This window comes from Magnolia sinica, chromosome 6 (genome assembly GCF_029962835.1).
Source record: "Magnolia sinica isolate HGM2019 chromosome 6, MsV1, whole genome shotgun sequence".
Lineage (NCBI taxonomy): Eukaryota > Viridiplantae > Streptophyta > Magnoliopsida > Magnoliales > Magnoliaceae > Magnolia > Magnolia sinica.
The window spans coordinates 86,293,965-86,317,017 of record NC_080578.1 but is presented as its reverse complement, the minus strand read 5'-3'; the positions used below and the strand labels follow the sequence as shown (position 1 = coordinate 86,317,017).

The 23,053-nt window shown below is 39.8% G+C and overlaps 1 protein-coding gene across 1 annotated transcript in view; it reads right to left on the bottom strand.

Moving 5' to 3' along the window:
• Positions 1-22,701, bottom strand: part of LOC131248994 (uncharacterized) — a 31,021-nt gene extending 8,320 nt beyond the window's left edge. Inside the window, exons 1-4 of the mRNA XM_058249537.1 lie at positions 22,170-22,701; positions 15,139-15,304; positions 3,202-3,378; positions 3,009-3,092 (exon numbers count right to left, since the gene is read on the bottom strand). Coding sequence (XP_058105520.1) covers positions 3,009-3,092; positions 3,202-3,378; positions 15,139-15,304; positions 22,170-22,543 — 801 coding nt within the window. The 5' untranslated portion in view covers positions 22,544-22,701. The remainder of the gene's footprint in view (positions 1-3,008; positions 3,093-3,201; positions 3,379-15,138; positions 15,305-22,169) is intronic.
• Positions 22,702-23,053: the final 352 nt, after the last annotated feature.

The window sequence follows — 23,053 nt, the reverse complement described above, 5'->3', positions numbered from 1 at the left end:
GTGGTCGAGGGAAGAAAGGTGGAGAAACCGCCAGGAAATTTGCGGTCAGTTGGTTGATTTGTTTTTGTCTTTATATATTATTGATGTGGGCAATAGACCTAAACAATATAATCTACAACTTGATATGAACTCGGAAGAAAACAGAATTGCTGGAATCAACCATTTCGGAAGAGGAGGTAAGACGGGCAGAGGTCCATATAAAATTCTAGCTACCATTCTAGCTTCGAGAATGGCCCATGTTCTCCTAAAGGTGATTTCAGAATCTCAAGGAGATTTTTTTGTCTGGCTGTCAGATTCTGAATGGAGCTTTAGCAACCCACAGGTGTCTGGATTCTAAGTATAAATCAGGAAGAGAAGGTGTGCAATCAAGCTTGATTTGGAGAAAGCATATGATAGAGTTGATTGGGATTTTTTGCACCATGTGTTGAGAGGACGGCATCAGATGGAATGCTTAGAGGGCCCAGACATCAGAAGCCTCAAAAATTAAACAATGCTCTCCTAGGAAAATGGCTTCGAAAGTGTCCACAGAGGGTAATAATCTGCAGAATCAACTCCTTGTGGAGAAGTATGGATGAGACAAATGGTTGGGACATTCCCGATAGGCCACATAATCATGTATCAGCTGTGTGGAGGTCTATCCATCAGATGAAGCATGTACTTGGCGCTGGAATCAGGAATCAATTGGGCAGTGGGAACAGAGTTTCTTTCTGGTCTGACGTTTGGTGTTGGGACAGGCTTCTCTTGGCCCAGTTTTAGGCTTTATACGAATTGGCTGTGCCTCCATGGCAAGCTGCTTGTTAAGATCTAGTGGACATTTTGTGTGGAATATCAAGCTCAGAAGGCATCTCAGGGATGAAGAAATCATCACTACACTGATCTGCTAGCTTGGTTTGAAGAGATGTTCATTCCAAGATCAGGTTTGGAAAAAGCAATCTGGGTTCGCAATCATCGGATCTGGGAAGATTTATGGTGAAACGATTTTATGATGTGATGTGTGGTTGGGATCCAAATAATTCTTCTGTTTCAGTTAATGGGAAAGCTAAATGCCTGTATGCTGTTGTGGCTTTTTGCTGGGTTGAGGGCAAGGACAAGATCCTAACTATCGATCATCTCTGGCACCGTAACAGAATATTGATGAATGGTTGTTACTCGCGGTTGAGAGCTGAAGAATCTGTTAAGCGTATTCTATTACATTACCAATTTTCTTCCTCAGTTTAGAGTAAGGTACGTAGTGTTTAGAGTAAGGTATGTAGCCTTCTTGGGTTTCAGCACTAACTGTCATGGGATTAAACTTATAAACCATACTATGAAACATTCAGGAGTGATTGAGCAAAGACCTAGGCATCAGACAAAAGTATCAGAAAATCAGTTCGGTTTCATGCTAGAGAGGGTGTAGCATTGAAGCTATTTTCTACCTAGAAAATTGACAGAGAAATATAGGGAGAGGAGGAAGGATCTCCATATGGTCTTTATTGACTTAGAGAAAGTTTACGATAGGGTCCTTAGAGAGTTAATCCAGTGAGTGTTTGGAAAGAAAGGAGTTTCAAGAGGATAACATTGACATGACTAAGGATATGTATGAGGGAGTGTAACAAATGTGAGGACCACTGGTGGAGAGACAAGTGAGTTCCCAATTACTATAGGCTTACACTAGGGGTCGGCATTGAGCCCATACCTTTTCCCATTGGTTATGGACGAATAAAGAGGCATTTGCAAGAAGAGATCCCATTGTATATGTCGTTCACAGACGAGATAGTTTTGATTGACAAGACGAGGGAGGGCATAAACACAGATAGATTTCTGGAGGGGCGCTTTAGAATCTAAAAGATTTAAATTTAGTTAGATTAGAACAAAGTATATGGAATATGGAGTAGAATTTTAGTAACAAAAGGAGTGGAAACAAGGAATTAGTTAAGATTGCTGACCAAGAAGTTTCCCAAAATGACCACTTTCGATATTTTGGGTCGATAACTCATGAGTGGAGAGGTCTGTGGCTGTTTTGTTTTGGGTTGCCTTGGCTCTCTTTCTTCCTTTGTACACACACACACACACAGAGATGCTTGCACGTTACTCGTTGGACATCCCTGAGAGATGGTGTTTGTATGACATCTTGCCGGTCTAACATGAATGTAAGTTATTTTGGGTGGTTGTTCATAGTTTTCAATGATGTGCCCCACCTAATAGTTGGATTGACCTTATTTTTGGAGCATCCCATTTTCACGGTTTTCACGGTGGGAACACCATGGTGGGCCCCACATGCCAAGTAGTCGGACGCACACACACACACAAAGCTCTTCAAAAGAAAAAACTCATGAGTGGAAAGATTGGAAAACAAAGCACATTCACAGAAATCAATGGCATTTTGGGTGAATTTATTGGAAGTACATGAAGAGGTGGTAACATTCTCTTTTACTATTTAGTTCTCATTTTCATATTTTCTCTGTTTACATGATTTTTTTGTAATTCTTAAATAGAAAGGACCTAGAAGAACTTAGAATGTCATATCAGATCGAATGTAGCTGTTTGCCACCATTGCCAAGTCATTAAACCACCCTTAACTATTCTCAGTGGGCAGAATCGCTGTACCCTTATAATGTAGATATCGGCACTTAGGTACTTGGATATTTGAGACAGGCTCCATAAATGCCTAACTCCACTGGTACCCAAGGCCTTACACCTTGTTCATTATGATCCAGAAGTTGACTGACCACCTTTCTTGATAGAATTAGAAAAGGGGGCTGTGGGGTCTTTGCCCCCTTTGATTTCCTTTAAATGCATTTCTCATTTCTAATAAAGCACATCTCCCATGTCACTGATCAAACTGATATTCTTTCAGTCCATAAGCAAAAAAGTACCATCAACAAGAAAAGGGAACATGGTCCAGGTGTGTATTTATAGAAGGGGTTAAAATAACCAATACAAAGGGCGTAATCCATAAATCTGGAGTACAATTGATGAACAACTTGAAGAAAGATTTGTTTAGAGGAATATTATGTCACAACCCATACCTTTGTCACACAGTAAAATGTCTTCCCAGATTCCCATATTCGTCGACCAATGATATATTCTCGATCACTGCAGAAAAAAGGGAACTGGAAATGGCAGACACATAAATCAAGGACCAAAACAGAAAACTCCAGAGACCCAAAACATGAATAAGAATGCAGAAGTCTAATGATATAGATGATAATTTAGACTCACCTTCTTTATCCAGTGAACAATTGTCATCCCTATAAGAGGGCATTCCTCCAAAAGTTTAAAGTACGCAAGCATGTGATCCCATTTGGCTCGAAAATCATCATCCCAGAAGAAATCTCTAACCAACTCTGGAGTTGCATCCTCAAAAATGGTTCTGCTGCGGTATATTGTGGGGCCCACCTGAAAAATAAGAAGCATCCTGAGAACACTAAGCAGATTATCAACAAAAAACTTCAAAGAAACAGATTCAGAGTTTGAATGAATATGATACTCGACAGATCCTTGAGAATGAAATGAAGAGGATGCTCCAATCGATATTCAGACATCACAGTAATATAACTTCCGATGAGAATGAGTAAAAATTAGATAGAAGAACCCAGGAAAGATTATGATCTTGCTAGCACACCTGTTGGTTTTGCATTAAGTGCATATCAAATTGTGAAGAAAATACTTTTAAGTTGAAAAACAAACACACAGATTGTGGTTCCAAAATGTATTTCAAACCTACGATAGAGATTAAGCCCCTACTGGATACATGTGCCTCACTGTTTCATATAGATAAGAAAGCAATTGCTCGTGTTCACTGACTCTTTTCTTTTCTTTTTTCTTCTTTTTTTTTTTTTTTTTTGCACAACGCAAAGAATTACAAAAAAATACAATGCTCCCCAATCCTGTCCAGCTAAGATATATCTGCATAGTTTATGCGGACACCAGTGTTTTAAATAGCGTAGCGTATAGCGTGGTGTTTGGCCCTTTATAGCGTGCAGCGTAAGCTACACAATCCTTAATACTTTTAATTAAAATAATAGAACATATGATAAGAATTACAAAATGCATAATTTCTATGAGTTCTTAACTATGAATCTGGATCATCAACCACTTGTTTCCATGCAAAATCCCTCTCTCTTTGCCTTTAGACATCTCTAAGTATGACTTCTTTTTTATTTATTGAAACATCACAAATTCATTATATAGACCACAATTTGGATAGTCCGGATTGATCTATGTGCTCTATCTACGATATGGACCATTAGTTTAATGAAGTGCCATGTGTCATAGGTACAAGTCATCACCATTTTAAAATAGGTGTTTAAATAACACAGAAAAACACTTGAAAAAAATGAGATTTCAAGTAGCTTACACTATGCACACTACACACTACGCTACGCTACATGCAGCATAACTTACGCTACATACCTTGTAGCTTACGCTACCAGGGAATTATGCTACATGTGTACGCTACGTAGCGTTTTCGCTACTGAAAACACTGGCGGATGCTGATGTCAATTCAAATTTATTGAATTTTGCCCTATAAAATACCCCCCTTGGCTTTCCGGACAAGCCCTAAAATACCCCCCTTGCCCATAGCCCAGCTAGCAATACCATATTCCACGCTCCTCTACCCTTCTTACCATTACCCCCTCCATGCCATTGCCTAAAAAACCCCTCGAGTGTCCTTGGCAACACCCGTGACACTCCAAAAATCCTGAAGAAGTTTTCCCATACCTCCCTTGCAAATGTATAGTGCATGATGAGATATTTGGCCGTCTCCTTCCTACGCCAACATAATGCAAGCATTGATGATGTATAAAACTCCTCTTCTTCACAGTGTCAACCGTTAGCACCCTATTCCAGCCCACTAGCCAAGCGAAGGCAGCCAACCACCTTTGAAGGAGCACCGTAGGATCAAGGAAATGAGGTATACACCTTGTCGGTATCATGAGAAGCACTGCTTAGCATTTTGTACAAAGATTTCACCAAGAATTTACCTGATTTGTTCTTCCTCCAATGCAAGGTGTTGGCCTTTGCTGATAGGATCAGCCATGATAATTGCTTCAATAGGGCCACGAGTTCCTCAAATTCGTCATCTTGTAGGTTTCTTCAACATGGAGGTGTCCAATCCCCCTTGGCCCCTTGGGATGAGAAGCACCGAGCTACTGTGATGTCTGGACACTTTAAAATCCCCTTTGTCCACCTTAAAGCTACCAAGTAGATCTTCCACAACCCCCTTATCTAACATCCTACTCAGGGTTTCTACCACCACCACAAAAACAAAAGGAGATAGCAGGTCCCCTTGCCTGAGTCCCCTAAATGACATGAAGAACCCCTTGCATGATCCATTAACTAGGACTGAGAACTTGACCGAGTTGATGCATTCTTGTATCCATTTTCTCCAGTTCTCCCCACATCCTATCCAACTCAAAATATAATCCATAAATGGCCAATCTACATGATCATATACTTTTTCCATATCTAATTTGCACCCAATGCCACTTTTGCCTTCCTTGTGTTACGAGTTTATAAGTTTGTGGGGCACCAAAGGGCTATCCAAAATTTGCCTTCCTTCCACAAATGCACCCTGCACAATGGATATGTTATGCCTAAGAATAACCGGAAACTTGGATGCTAGGACCTTAACAAGTATTTTGTGAGGAGCACATATCAAGCTTACCGACCAATAATCTTTTAGACAATACCCCTTCTTTAGGATTAACGCAATGAAGGATGCTCCTAACTCTACTAAGAGCATACTATTTTTACAAAATTCTCGAATGAAGCCCATCACATCTTTCACCAAATTACAATATATATATATATATATATATATGGAAAAAAAAAATGCAAAGGGAAAACCGCCCCCCTTTTTTAAACGATGATACCTTTGTTGAATGCATGCCAAAGCCAAAAAATTAGAAACAAAAACAGAAAGGAAAAAAAAAAAAAAACGAAAACCGTTTACAAATAAACCATATTTAGGGAAAAGGACTATCTTTGGAAGGTATTCTAGAACACTCCATAACATTCAGTTTCACCAGATTGAAGACCTCCAATATTTGACACTTCCAATTCCTGAAACACCAATTGTTCCTCTAACCAAATGAACCGAATCGAAGCTAATAGGCAAAGACGCCAAACTCTCTTCCCACTTTTCCTAATGCCCCTGCCATGCCAAGTAAAGAAAAACTGCTCAATAGCACCTGAGGAAACCCACTATTTCAAACAAATTGAGGAAGCACTCCCACAATTTTTGGCAAAAGGAAATGAATAAAAAGATGGTCAATAGATCCCTCATCCATATAGCACATCAAACACACATTTGGAATGACCATTTTTCACTTGCACAATTTATCCATCTTGTTCCTACCCACTAGCCAAGCAAAAGCTGCCACCCTTGTAGGAGCACCAGCACTCCACACGTGAGCTGTATGGCACACACCATGCACCAAAGAATCCCCACTGATTTTACCGAAAATTTGCCTAACTTTTCTTTTAACATACCAACGAATCTTATACTAGACTTAATGGATGCACCTTACTCGGCATATCTAATAGCCTAATCAATTCTTCCACCTCTTCATCATTCAAATTTCTTTTGCAAGGAGGAACCCAAATAGTTTCCTCCCATGTGAAGAGAAACATTGGGCAATTGATATATTTGCCTCTACGAAGATTCCTTCTAGTCAGGGGAATACATGACTCAACTTTTGATTACAGAACTAGACATCCTCCCAAAACCTGATGTTCCTTTCATCTCCCAAAGAGAAACCCACTCCTTCCCAAAGCTTGCTTTTTAGCAAGGCCACAAATTTCCAAAGTGAAGAAGCCCTATACATTGATGAAGATTTTGTCCATCTACCCCCTTCCTCTACCACATACTTCCTACCCATCACTTCTCTCCAAAGACTATCCTCTTCTACTCCACGCTTCAAAATCCACTTTCCTAACAAAGTCGAATTCATTAACTCTAAACTTCTTAAATTGGCACCACCTTGACCCTTAGCCAATTTACTTGTGCATAGGGGGAGGCAAAGGTATATTGAAGGAAAATAGCCCAACTTACATCCGAATAGCCTCACAAAATCACCAACTACCTCCTTTAAAAGAACCACCCCCAATAACTCAATCTTGCTTAAGTTGACCTTTAACCCCGAAACTAGCTCAAAACATGTTATTATCTTTCCCAGATTGTCCACTTTCGATTCATCTGCCTCACATAGAAGCAATGTGTCATCCGTATACTGGAAATGTGAGATTTGAAACTCTGAATTATCAAGCTGAAATCCCTCCACCAAACCCACCTCTACTCTTCTATTTACCATCCTGCCTAGGGCCTCCATCACCGCTACAAACAGATATGGAGATAATGGATCCCCTTGCCTCAATCCTCTAAAAGCTAAAAAATACCCCTTTGGTGAACCGTTAACTAAAACTAAATATTTTGCCGAACCGATGCAAACTCAGATCTATGCCCGCCGTTTTTCCATGCACCCCAACCGCCCCAACATATAGTTGAGAAAATCGCAATTCATGTGATCGTAGGCCTTTTCAATATCAACGTTTACATATAACGCCCCTCTTTGCTTTCCTATTGTAAGAATCAATACATTTGTGAGCTATTAATGCATTATCCACAATCTACCTTCCTTCCACAAAAGCCCCTTGAGATGATGATATCACTTTGCTTAGAACCACTCGAAATCTAGATGCCAAAATTTTTGCAAGATCTTATACGGACCCCTCAATAAACTGATTGGCCTAAAATCTCGCGAACTTTCCACATCTTTCTTAGGGATTAGAAAAATAAATGCTGCATCTAGTTCTAATGCAGGACAACCCTTACCGAAAAATTCATTCATAAACTTTACCACATCTGATTTAACTATCTTGCAAAAAAATTAATAGAACGTAATCGGGAATTCATCCGGACTGGGAGCTTTATCACTTCTAAATTCTGAAATTTTTGTCTTAATTTCCTCTGAAAATTTTTTCTCTAACGAGGCCGCCGCACAATTTGACAATGAAGCAAAAGGAAGATTATCTAATCTAGGCCTCCCCCATTCTTCTCTTTTTAAATGATCCATATAGAAATTAACAATTGCAGCACACACCTTAGACTGACCTTCAACTCTATCCCCTTCTACCATTATACTTTGAATTTTATTTGTTCTTGTTGAGTACTTGCCATAGCATGAAAAAAATCCATGATCTTATCTCCTTTCAACCAAATTACCCTAGATCTCTGCCTCCATTTAATATCCTCCTCTCTCAACCTAGCATTGTGATTAGTGCTATTAATTTCCCTCTAAGCTCTCTCTTCTTCTGAAAGCACCCCTTCCTCTTCTTTGATACTAACGCCTGTATTTCTTGCAGAATTTTTGACATTTCCACTACGGTTCCCAAACATTTCCTTTTCCACACATTGATCTTCCCTTGGAGTTCTAATTTTTGGAATAAAGTAAAATCCGCAAGGCCATGAACCAAGAAAGACCACCACTCTTTCACCTTCTCCACAAATCCCTCCACCTCTAAAATAATTGAACAATGATCAAATAATGGCCTCAACAAGCCTCTTAGTAAAGCTTGTGGATATTTCTCTATCCAATCTGAGGAAACCAAAAATTTATCCATCTTTGGCATGATTGCCTCTGCTTGCTCGTTGGAGCACTTGAATCTCATTTCTCCCGCCAATAAATCAACCATTTCGTTCCAATCTATCCATTCTGAAAAGTTTTTCATGCTTCGAGTTAAGTGACACCATTTGATTTTTCGAACGAAAATCTCACAGCACTAGAATCCCCTCCCACACACCAAGGCAAATTCCACCTATTGCTACATACGTCCAGCTCGGCCAGAATTGTAATCTACATCTTGGACCACATGATCCATATACTGCAATGAAAACCCAACGACATCCTAACAAAACTTCTCTTAGTTGCACTGAAAACAGATCAGTCCATTTGTCCACCTTAGCCCAGATTCCTGAATGCCAAATTACTAAAATTTCCCCTGCCGAATCTGCCACATCTAATACAACCCATTCTTTAGATTTCCCATTCCTAAAAGAGTTGACTATTCTCTTATCTACTACCTGTAATTTTGTTTCCTGAAAAGTTACCAGTTGAGCTTTGTATCTTTTGCACATATCCCTTACATGTCCTCTCTTTTACAAACAACCCAAGCCTCTCACATTCCGACTAAGTGTCTTTATTAGGACAATGCACTGACCTGTTTCCCCTTTATTGGGACACCATATTTCAGTCTGGGTAGCTCTGTACAATCTTTAGGCTCACTGGAATTTTGACTATTTAATTGTAGTTGAACATGTCGTCTACTTCTGTAATGCTCCGCAAAATGAAACAAGGGAACATAGTCATCTAGCCTATCTCTAAAGGATACACCCACTAATCATGTTATTTGGCCCATTATCTCCTTTATTTGCTTCATCACTTGGGCCATAGATACTCTATGTACCTTTACTTCATATGGATTGGAATCCTAATTTAAATTTGTCCAAGAGAGAGCCTAGGCTATCGCCCCATTTCCTATTGCATCGGTCTGATTTTCCATCAACACAGAATCTATTTCACGCACTTCCATCAATTCTGAGGATAGCTCTATAGAAATTGCAAAATTCCCTTCTTGTTGTGTTACCTTTCCCCTAACGCACTGCATAATAAGACTTCTTGTGTGAGTTCGATTGTATTGTTTCTTACCTAAACAAGGTGTCCCGTATCGGTATCGGTTGGCGTAACGGTGACCTCCAAAACCAATACGGATACGGGGTCATAACGGCGATACGGGGGCGTAACGGCCCGTAACGGAGTAAAAAAAATTTTTTGCCAAAAAAATATAAAAAAATATTTATTAAATCCGGAATATTCTAAGCATTCCAAATATGCATTCATTTATAAATTGGAACATGTTTATGGTGGTGTAACTGTCCACTCTTTGGTGAGAAGCTGTATCGAACTGTTTGATTAATTTTTGAACCAAGTAACCTGAATTTGACTACAAAATGTATATATTTAATTTTCTAAATATCTAATTTATATACTTAACAATTTAATATCTTTCTCCCAGTAGTTCTTTAAAAAAATGAAATTAAATTCAGGTAGATGGCGTTGCCAATTTCGGGCTGACTTGGAGGACCAATCAATGCCCCAAATTAGCCTCAAATTCATGCAATTTATTGTCATTATCCCACTTATGTATTAGTGAACATTTATTGGATAGTGAATCATGAAAAAAATCAAAAGGCCCTATTTTAAAAAATAAGAGTACACCAAATAACAATTAAAACTATTCAAATAATTTGATTTTCGCATTGTGAGTTAGCAATTGCAGTTTATAATTTAATTGGTAAATTTTAAGTTAATATGTCTTTGGTACAATTTTTTAAGGCCCCAAATTAAGTGGGACTCGGATTGTGAAGTGTAGCACACATGTCAAAGTTTTTTGGGCCCCACGCATGATGAATGTGTTATATCTAAACCGTCCATTCATTTGACGAGATCGTCTTAAGGCTTGACACGAAAAATAATACAGATCTAATTATCAAGTTATCAGGTGGACCACATTGCAAAAAGCGGTGGGGGATTGAACGTCTACCATTGAAAACTTTTTTGGGATCACATAACTTTTAGATCAATATGAAATTTGTTTTTCCTCTTCATTCAGGTCTTTTTGACCTTATGAACAGATTGGATGGAAAATAAATGTTACGGTGGGCCTATGAATTATTTAACGGTGAAAATCATCATCTCCGCTGCTATTTTTGGTGTGGTCCAGACGATCTTTGGATACGATTCATTTTTTAGGTAATGCTCTAAAATTATATTTAAAAATAGATGAACGGTGTGGATATAATAAATACATCACTGTGGAGCCTATAAAACTTTGATCTCCTTTGAACCGTTCGTACAACTTGGAGCTCGTCAGCGCTCGTCTTAGCGTGACATGTACCTACAGCTAGTTGGTGCGCGGTACGCCTGTAAAAAAAAAAAAAAAAAAAAAGAAGGAGAGAGGGAAACCGAAAAGAAAAAAGAGGGAAAGAAGAGAAGAAAAAAGAGGGAAAGAGGGAAAGAACAGAGAGAGAGAGAGGAGGAGGAGGAGGAGGAGGAGGCCGTAGCCGCAGCAGGGCCGCAGCGGTAGCAGGGCCGTAGCAGGCCGAGAAGAGGAAGAAGAAGAAGAAGAAGAAGAAGAAGAAGAAGAAGAGGGAGAGAAGAAGAGGAAAAGAAAGGAAAAAGGTAAGGGTTTTTTATTTATTTTCTTCTTCTTCTTTTTTCCAAGGCCCGTAACAGCCGCCGATACGGCCCCGTATCGCGTAACGGGTACCACCGTTACCGTTACGTATCGGCCGTTACGGCCGATACATAACCGTTTTGGGACACCCTGCCTAAACATTGCTCTTGCTATCTTTATGTGTCTTCGTGCTTCGTCAATTTCTAAAACGAGAACTCCCGCTAGGACGCTAGCTCCATCTCCCACTCCCTGCTATGGGGATTCAAAAAATAAAATGGAAAAGGAACCTTCATAATCTTTATAAGAGAAACCCACACACGAGATTCCTTTAGCAACACCCTACACATGTGAGCAAAAAAAGCTAAGGCTCGCATGTGCTCCCCCCTCCTGAGTGCATGTTGAGGAAGATGGATCGTTTCGAGAGTGTAACTGAACACATGCCGGGAGCTAAAAGTCTCGCTGACCTCATGCATCCACGTAGGCAACTCTCTCCTTAGCAATCACTTTGCTAACTTCCATACGTCCATGTGTCAAGCCATGCTTCGTTCTCCCGCCACCAACCCCCTCCTCGAGCACCTGATGACCTGACATTGCCAGCCTTATATTAATATCGCTAACATCTTCAACATGTGTCACACATACGACGTTTCCACCCCCACCAAGCTCTTGCTGACCAATGAGAGGTATCCGCACTTCCCCTTCTGTATCTCGTATTCTGCTAGAACAAGCTAATGATACACCTTCAACCCTAAGAGCCGCATCTGCCATTGACAGGATCTTCGAGCGAGCTCTTGCATCACCATTTCTTCACTCCTGCTCTTCTCTAACCACCTTCACCAAGAAATTAAAATCCCCCACTTTCATTTCAATCTCCTCTAGTGATAAATCGAGTTTCTTCTTTTCAATCAAAACTGTGGCATACCGTAAAAACTCATAACCTTCCGACAGCAAGTCTATCATCACCACCGATCCAATACAAGCCCCAATCTCCATAAACACCTCATTAATCCAAAACTCCGAAGGGAGATCCCAGATTTGAAAACATATTCCCTCCCAGTCAAACATTGACCATTATTCCATCTCCGGTTACCCCTAACCCTATCGTCTCAAAAAAGGTTAACTGCTATTAGAAATTGATCCAGATTGGTCTGAGTGAGGGATATCCACACGACCATATCATTCAAACTTTGAACATTTCACCACCCGATCTTCTTCGAGGTTGCAATTGTGACATAGCCACTCTCCCACTTCGTCCTCAATGATGCCAAGGCGGACTGAAGCTATGCAACTATGTTTGAAGACATTCCAGGATTTTTTAATGGATTTGTACCTCCGGCCCATTCTCAATATTCACCTTCCAGACCCATTCATCCTGCCTCTTCTACAAACCCATCCCCTTATGCAAACTCTTAGGGAGCTCCTTTTATCCCATGGCTTGGAATATCTGCAGCCACCTCTCTAAATGATCTCCTGACCGACGGCTCCTGTTCAGTCGTGACTATGAAGGAGTTGGATCTCTCTCCCTAACTTTTCCAACAACCCTCTTCTCTTTTCTTGTCTCGGAAATTGCCTTTTCACCATTCTTCTATCTTTGCTATCTTCCTTCATATTTTCCTTCCGTTCTTCCCCTCTTCTATTTTTGATGTCTGGACCAAAACAAGCTTGCTGAATTTTAAGTTCCTTACCCCCGAAACTTTTTTCATGCAAGATTACAACCGTCCTCTCCACCTCCTTTTACAGGCTCATCTGGATAAAAGCAAAACCACGGTAGACGGAGGAATTCTGAACCCAAGGGATGAGAACTTCCATCACCTTGCCAGCTCTTCCGAAGACTCTGTTGAAGCTGATCAGAAGCCACCCTTCAAGGAAACCAACCACGAACAAGGTCGGAAACTCTGGTGGCTCCTTCGTGGGCATCACCACCTTCTTCCTGGCATCATCTTTCTCGTGTGACCTATTGTCTAGCCCCTTAGCCCCTTCTTCCCTTGCTTCCACTTCTATCTCACAATCTGATACTACTTTAATTCCTTTCTCCACCTGTTGCAACCCTGTAGCTGCTAACTGAACATCTCCTCTCGAAGATTCCTATGCTCAATTTCCATTTTCAAATTCCTATTTTTTCACCACTCCATTCTTTTCTTTCCTTTGTCCCTCCCTTATCCCTGGATTGCTGACTTAACCTCCTCCTCTGCAATTGCTCTTTCTAGTGAAACAGCCTCCTCTAACCTTAGTCTAGTAAATCCTGGTTCTGTGAGCAGTGTTCAAAATATTGGTATCCAATCCTTAGTATACAGATATGTATCGGTTATCACATGGGATATATCATTTGTATCGGATAATTTATCGCACTTTTTTGGGAAACATGGGGAAATTTGCGAAAATTGTTGAATTATTCAATGAAACTTCAGGGATTGTTAAAAAAAAAAAAGGACCTTAATACATACTTTTAAATCATAACATCTCAAAAAAGAAGTGAACATAATAGGTTTCCTTTGTGTAGGGCCCTAAGCCATGTTGTCTGACTAAACTAATCAACTATATTCAAATTGAATGCATAACATTCAGAGTATATGTAAAGATCATTTCATCAAACACTCCTAAAGACTTTGAAATTAGACTCAATTGACAATTGGTTGAAGGAAATTTTCACACACACACACACACACACACACACATATATATTGACAAGGACTTAACAAATCAATAGATCAACCCTCGTACATGCTTGATTTCATGTTTGGGGTGCAACATTGCAAGCAATTTGGGAAATTTTGGGGAACTTTCAAATTTTCCCCAATTTTTCTCAAATCGGACCACCTACATCAAGTTTCGAACTTAGAGTGCATGTGATGATCATTTCATCAAATTCTCCTAAATACTTCGAAATTAGTCTCAACTAATAGCTGGTTGAAGGAAAATTTTGGAAAAAAAAAACATAGAGAACATGAAGAACCAATGGATATCGAAATCAAAACTCCAAGTCCATGATTTTTCATACAAAACATGAAGAACCAATGGATTTATAACCATTTGACACCGATTTAACATAATTTCAACAAAAAAAAAAAGGGATCAAAAATCGAAAATGCTCACTGGATCAAACATGTGGGATATATCGGCACTACCTGTGCATTTCGTATGGCATAGGTGGGATACAAGATATATCGTGGGATATATTGGCCACTATCATCAATATTTAAAACATTGCTTGTGAGTAAGTCCCTATAGAATCCCATAATGGCTTCGCAAACCTCAGTTTTGTCCTCCCCCCATCCACCACCACACTTTATATTCTATCAACTCTGGCTCTTGCACTAGCTAACCAGTGGAAGAATTTGGTGTTGCTATCCCCTTCCTTAAGCCAGGTTGCCCTCGAGAGTGTGTATGGAACCACATGCTGATATGTTTTTACATTCTATAACAACTCTATAACTGTGTGCAGTTTTAACATTACAAAAGTAGGATGTGGCACACGCGATGCACATTGGAGAAGAAGAAGAAAACAATATTCAAGAGTTTTCTATGATGACTGGGTCAGGTCATGGCCATGGTGGGGTCCACCCTGTGCGATGACTGGATGTCTTGCTAACAAGAGCATATTACCCTGATTATAGAAGATCCCAGAACACTTCTCCAAAATGAGGAGTTATTTGATACTTTGGCGGACTATGACTGTCCAATACTCCAATTGCATGCAGGTGACCGCCGAACACAGCATTCGTGTGCCTGAATCAGAACCATTCAAATAGCGGTTCCCATCATAGATGGCTCACATTAAAGAAATTATAATGAACAAATTATCCTAACTTTGAAACAGTGGCCATCAAATTGGATGTTTTAAAAAAAAAAAAAAAAAAAAGTGCCCAAATTCACTGACTGTAATAAAGAAAAATGCAAGTCCAGACAAAACACATGTACCTCAGGTTCATGACGCCAAGCTTGGTATAACATGTTAGGGGTGGAGCGTTCCATCAAATTTTGCCATGTCGATTCTCCAACTTTACCATCTAGGAGATGCAGTAGATGCTCCAAGTCTTTCTGTGTGACCATATCTTGCTCGCTAGCTGTAGCTTCACTAGTTGTGCTGCAGAAAATATGCAGATAGCAGAAACTTATTCCTCTGCCACACAGCTGCTAAAACTTCACAAACTGGAACCGAGAAAGTGTAATATGATTCCAATCAGAGGTTATCGATGTCTCCAGGAATTCGGATCAATGAGAAAAGACTTATCGCAGAGTATTGAAGATCCAAATGTTTTCAAATATCACGTGAAGGTGGCACAACCGTTTACGCACTAGCTGAATTCAAAAAGGCTTTTGAGTAATAAAGATCATCCAACTATGAGATAGCATATTTTTCTTTGATGTTCAGGAGAATACAAGCTTGTCTAAACATCTCTGATGCAGAAATGGTCCGCTAAACAATTTCATTACCCAAAATCTACAATCAAGCCACAATTACAAAGAGTTATTTTCATAATGAGAAAGGTGAAGAAGCTATTTTCAGAACATGTTAAATGACAACCACTCTGAGAGCATGGGGATAGAAGGAACCATAAACTCAAACGACATTGGATGCCATAGGTACTTTCATAGGATTGAGATATCTAGAGTGAAAGAAGCTTGAGAAAGAACAAAGTAGGAAAGGCCCCTGAACCAGATGGTACACCAGTAGATGCTTGGTAGTTTATGGAGGACACCAGATTATCTCGGTTGGCAAAGTTGTTCAACAAGACTGTAAGATCAAAGAAAATGCCAAACAAATGAAGTGCCATGGTAACTATTTATAAGAACGAAGGAGACACAAAGTTGCACTAACTATCGTGGGATTAAACTTATGCGCCATGCTATGAAACTTTGGGAGAGAGTGATTGAGCAAAGACTAAGGCACGGGACAACTGTATCAGAAAATCAGTTTGGTTTCATGCCTGGGAGGTCTACCACTAAAGCTATTTTCCTACTTAGACAAGTGATGGAGACATATAGGGAGCGAAGGAAGGATCTCCGCCTGGTCTTTATTGACTTTGAGAAAGCATGTGATAGGATCCGTGGAGAGTTACTCAGGTGGGTGTTGGGAAAGGAAGGAATCTCCTGAAGATATATTGACATTGTCAAGGATATTTACGTGGAGCAGTAACAAATGTGAGGACCACTAGTGGAGAGACAAGCGAGTTCCCAACAACTATAGGTTTGCACCAAGGATCGGCATTGAGCCCATGCCTTTTTGCATTGGTTATGGACAAGTTGGCAAAGCATTTGCAAGAGGAGATTCAATGATGTATGTTGTTTGCAGATAACATAGTTTTGATTGACAAGATGACATGGGGCGTAAAGACAAAGCTAGATTTATGGAGGGATGCTTTAGAATCTAAGGATTTAAAATTAGTCGGACTAAAACAGAGTACATGGAGCACAACGTTAGTAATAATAGGAGTGAAAACAAGAAAGTAGTTAAGATTGTTGACCAAGAAGTTTCCCAAAATGACCACTTTCAATACCTTGGGTCCATAATTCATGACAGTGGAGAGATCGATGTTGCCCATAGAATTCAAGCTGGGTGGAAGAAATGGAGATGTGCCCCTGGAGTTTTATGTGATCGTTGCGTACCACTCAAACCAAACAGGAAATTTTATAGGATAGCAATAAGAACAACCATGCTTTATGGGACAAAATGTTGGGCAGTTGAAGAACAACATGTTCATAGGATGAATGCATTCGAGGGAACTTAGAGTAGCACCAATAGGTAACAAGATGAGAAAAGTAGACTTAGACAGCTTGGTCATTTGCAACAGAGACCAAGAATGCGCCAGTTAGGAGTGAATCGGTACAAGATGAAGGCTTTAAAAGGGCAGGGGGAAGGCCCAAAAGGACGTGAATGAAGGTAGTAAGAAAAGACTTGATGACCAATGGTCTAACTAAAGGTCTAGCCCTCGATCGAGTGATATGGTGGAACAAGATTCATGAAGCCAACCCCAATTAATTGGGTTAAGGCTTAGATGATGATGATGAAACAACGAAACTGAATCAAACTTTATTGTGCAGTTATAAACAACATGAAATGATAGCTATATCCCACACTAACGGCCATTTCTTTAGCATGGCACTAGTCCACTAACAAGCACTGTCAATCCGGCTGGTGCACCAACCTCTCATCTCGTGATGGAACTATAATAAGAAGAGTTAGAGATGAACGCAAGCGAAGGCTGCTTGTAACCATTGCAAACTCAACAACAAACTCCAAATCCATAAAATAGTAGACAATGAAGAACGAAATCAAACATGCTGTTTTGAATATGATGAAAGATAGAAAAGTCAAATAGGCACATGATCCAGGACCCCTGGAATTATATCCCAACTCAAATGGAGATAGATATCTCTACAAAAATTATTGAAGGATTTTCGAATTTCACATAAGATGATTGTATGAAATTATCATGACATTGGTAATCTTTGTTTTTTGAACAGTAACATTGCTGCCCTTATATCATTTTATCCTCCAAAATCAATATCAACAACCATGCGTTGTTCCAATATGAAATGTTTTCTTCTTTTGTTGATTTTGATAACAAAGATTTATTGTAAAAAAAATAACAGATATGCTATAAAAGGAGAAACACATCCCTGATGCAAAGATTCAATCTTGCCACCCCTTTCTATAGGTGAACTCGTTAATCTCTCAACCTACACAAGCAAAAGAGATGTTTACCCTAGAAGCTAGATCATGACTATTGTCAAAAACAAAGGAAAATCGCATGGTTCTGAATCTTTAACGGAGTTTACTATCTTGGCTAGCCTCTCTAGGAACACCACGGGACCCTGAATAACTGGAGAAACAACTTCGAACCTTGCTTGCCTTCTAAGAATGTATAAGTGATCCATCAATGCTTCTTGGAACATGATGCAAGTTTCAAGTAAATGATGCCACGTTACAGGAGATTTAGGGTGAGAATTTTATTGGTTGTTTCTTTCCGGGCAAGTGCCTCCAACCTAGGCACACTCAATTCCCTTATACGAATCGGAAAATTCATCACTAGGAGCCTGTTTGGACTGGGAAAAGATGAGAAAAGTACAGTGATTATCCAATCATAGACTCTATGAGCATTATTTAAACATGGATTCCCATGGATTCTATTTTTTGAGGATCTTGTTTGGATAGAAAGTGGAAATCTCACATTCCTCTCACAATTTTCACCTTCTATATTGTGCATGAAAATTTGACTATGGAAAGGCTAGCAATCGCTTCCAATCTCACCATTTCATTTGCTATCCAAACAACAAAAAAGGTCCAAATAATGGAAAACCCTCGAGTTTTCTTTTCTTTTCCCACAACCCAAACAGGCCCTAGATTTCAAAGCATGGAAGAATGATCTAGCTGAGAATTATGCACTTCCAGATCCTCTTCTCATCTATACTCGTAAAGAAAAACACATCAATCAACACCATCAACAATACTTCACATATCTTTGTTTGTTATGCCTTGAACTACCAAACAATTAATTCCACACCAACACACCCCTAAGAACTCAAAGCACTCACTAAGAAAGCACTCCTTTAGCGCATCCCCCATTCTTTATCTTCTTTATTAAATTCACCCTCAATAGCATTTACAACATGGTGACAGGAAGCTAGTGTCCTCGTCACCCCTCCTTGAGCTGCATAGCACAGGAATTTCACCTCCAACACATGTCTTCTAGTCTCACAATATCATGTTACTCCTTGAGAAAAAATCTTCTGTTTTGTACCTCTTTGGACCATGTCCTTTCTTCCTCCTTCCAACCAACTGCTTAGTTAACAAAAGGATTTTCTTACAAAATGCTTAATGAAAAAATTGTGAAGTTTGCATACCTTTGACACTTCATTTTTTTTTTCTTTTTTCTTTTTTGAAAGATGAAGCAATAGGCATAGCTGCAAACCAGCAAGCAGGAAATAGCAAAAAGGAAAAAAAAAAAAAAAAACATAAAATAAAATACAACAATACCAGTCCCAAGACGGAGGAAACCCAAACCCAAAAGGTCCTAAGAGCTAAAGGCACTGAATCTCTAAAGAATAATAAAACCCTGTTAAACACCCCAGCTAAAGAGACACTCGGATTCTGGAAAATGATTTTTCATTTCTGCCTACATAGTCTAAAGAACAGCCAGGAGAAGGATTCTCCACTTCTTTCTCCCAATCACTCCTCCAAGATCCTCATGCCAAGAACATAGCAGACCATCAATTGAAGCGGGCATCACCCACGCAACCCCTTTGACACTTCATTTCTAGGATACAAAGCATCCAATCCAATGCAAAATGATGCAAGACATCACTTCTGACATCCAACAGGCCACAATTGTTAAAATATACAACTTGACCATGTAACTTTCCAAGCTAACCCAACATAACATGAAGCAACAAGCAGGTAAAAAGAACATTACACCAACAAATGCATGCACCCTTTTCTAAAGTAACCCAAAAGAACAAGCACAAAACAAATACAGAAAAGCCAAACAAAACAGAAAACAAAAGCAAGGAACCAGCCATACAACTCGAAAAACAAAACTAAGAAGAGCAACTAAACAACTCAAGAAACAAAACCGAGAACTATACACAACTTGAAACAGGAGCTCCCCAAGAGACCTAACTGCTAGATTTTTTAACAAAGAGCTCTTGGGAAAATGGTTACAGAGGTTCAGGGTGGAGGAAGAATGTCTCTGGAAGTAAGCTAATAAATGTAAATGTATTGAAAGTGCCAGTGGATGGTTTACTGAAGCTTCATCCCAGTACAAGCATTGGGGCGTTTGGAAAGTGGTACTTAAAGTGAAAAACCTTTTTAGAAAGGAGATTGTTCACAGTAATTGGGATGCAATGCAGGCACAGTTTTGGGAGGATGTCTGGTGCATTGCTAGACCACTCAGCCTTGTCTTCCCAAGTCTGTATTTGGTGCACATGAAAAAGGAGTCACAGTATCCAAGTGTTTATTCCTCAAGGAAATCAAATTGCATGGTCTCCACTAATTTGAAGGGATTCAACATAGGGAAAATTGAAGAATTTGTGGGGTTCTTAGAGCCACTATTAATGGAAAGCATTGATTGGTGAGAGGGACAAGTGGATTTAAAAGCCGGAAAGATTGGGGCTCTTCTTTGTGAATTCTTTCTACTATAGTTCTGGCCTTTCTAGCATAGGGACGAAGCTCCAATAAAGAAGATATGATCTTATATGAGTGTGTCAAGCTTTCCGATGGCTGGTTGGGAGAAGTAAGGTGTTCAAGCAAGATCACCTAAAGAGAAGAAAGACAAAGATTTGAATCCTTTGCCTTCATAATCTCCACTAGGTAGATCATGTATTGATGCACTACGACTTTGTGAGGGCCCTATAGTGGAGATTCTCCAATTTTTCAAGCAAATTTTGGTGATGCCTCAGATGATTGGGTCCTTCTTTCAAGTATGGCACGGACGTGCCAAGGCCTAGAAAGAATGGTCTGTTGAAGGCTAACTTAGCTAGCAGGGTTTTAGTCGATATGGCCTAAACTCAAGTAGAGAACTTTCGAAATCTTGTGGGTTCACCAAAAGAGGTGCATCTCAAGGAGGCCTTTCTGATGGAAATTGGGGGAGCTAATTCCATGTTGCGTTGGAAGTTTGGAACAAATAATCAATGTTCTCAAAATCATTATTGTATTGCAAATCATAATAGGGGTTGAATCATATCGAATCGAAAATCATATTGTAAATTGTAAGATTTTTGTGATTTTCTACAAAAATGAAAAATATAAATAAGCAAAAAAAATTAAAAACTTATCAATCATCCTTTTGCCATCAATATGCGCCAAGTAATACCATGTTATGATAGTGATAAAGGATTCTTATCTTCCTTTTTTATTATTATTTATCTTTCAAGAAATTTCATTTAAAAAACATACAAGGATCCTTTTATAATTTATGTTCTTGTGACATTTCATGAATTAGAATCACGTTGGAAAAGTGGCATTTGATTATGTAGACCAACCAAAAAAGATATTTTGATTTCTAACCACTATTCCACAATACAGATAAGTCCACATGATCGTAAGCACCCATGAAAACATTCCAGATAAGTCATACATTAATTTGGTGTTTCAACTAGTTAAGAAGTAAGAGATCTTAAAAAGAGTGAGTGAGTGAGAGAGAGAGAGAGAGAGAGAGAGACACACACACACAGACAGCTCCATGATTTAATGTTGAAGAAAATATATATCATTTAATCTCTCATAAAGAGCACAATAAAATAATTTACCTTTTCTAAACGATTCTTAAAGCCCCCACCAATTTAAAAACATAATATGAAAGCCGAGGGAAGCTTATAGAAGAGACCAAGCATAATTTGAATTGTAAATCAGGATTTGAATCATAAATCATAGGATTCAAATCAGAGAATCGTAGGATTTATATAAAATGGGATACAAGGTGAGATTCAAATCGTTTTACTTAAAATTCAACTCAAATCATAAATTGTAGATAGTAGGATTTTGACAACACTGCTAATAATTGCTCATCCATCCGTTCCTCTAAGGCTGTTTGAAAGGTCCAGACCATTCATCAGACGGAGCCCAACATGAACATCCCCTGGGCAAAAAACCAAACTGGTCTACTCATCAGGCGGACCATATGTGTACATTAACTATGGACCATTCATTGCCCTTTCTTTCCACCATCCATTTTACTCAGAAACCAGCATGCAACCTAATGAGTGGACCACAGCCACAGGTTTATAATCCAAGGCATGTTCATCCCACCTGATGACTGGCCAGGATCTTGCACCCTTGTGTAACATCAGCATGTTCCCCCCAATTCACCGTCCAAGCGAATCTCCTTCGCATTTCTCCTCACAAATCCCAACTTCCAATCACCAAACATATAAATTAAAACCGTAAATAACAATCTGCAGAATCTAACCAGCAAAACCTAAACAAAGAATTATAATTCACAAGGCAATACCTGACACCGGCACACAATTCTCCCGACTGCACAATCCCCGTTGCTGCCGACTCAGCAGCCGGCGATGCCTCCTCGCCCTTCTCTTTAAAATTCGACCAGAGCTTCCGGCAGACAGAGAATGCGGAAAGGGCAGTGAATGCAAGCCAGAGACGACGGGCTCCGAGGCCAGGCGGGGCGGTCCAGATGAACCGGAACCGGCTCCGGAGGCCCAAAAAGATGAGACCGGTCCAGCGAGGGCGCCAAGACCACCCGATGACGAGACCGATCATGACGGCGACCCAGATCGGAACTGCACAAAGCAAGATGTCGACAAATGCTTCAAAGATCGCCGGCTTTCTCATGAATTGCATGAGATCGCCATAAATTTCTTCCATTTTTTTTCCTCTTTTTCAATATATATATATAAATCCTATGAATGGAATTGGCAATCGAACCACATGGATCTCTCGAGAAGAGAGAGAGAGAGAGAGAGCGAGAGAGAGAGAGAGAGAGAGATCGACGAGGTTCGGCGCCTGAATCAGAGACTCGGCGAGGAAGAGTAGACTTTTCCAGAAAAAGAGAGGGATATTTGTAAATGGCTCCTGCCTTTTAACAATTGTAAATAGGGAAACTGACGACTGTACGACCCATTTATGGCCCAATTAGGAGACGAAGCCCACCTTATTTTCCCTAGCGAGAATACGCCCCAGCTGTACGGATGGCTTGCCAAAGGTCGAAAATGCCCCTGCTTGTTCCTTCAAGCGGATCGGCCGCTGCCCGAAAACGAGCGCTGACGCTCCAACTCCGGGTTACACGAACGGTTCAAAAGATATCAACGTGACATGGGCCCCACAGTTATGTATTTATTATATCCACAACGTTCATCCATATTTCGAGATCATTTC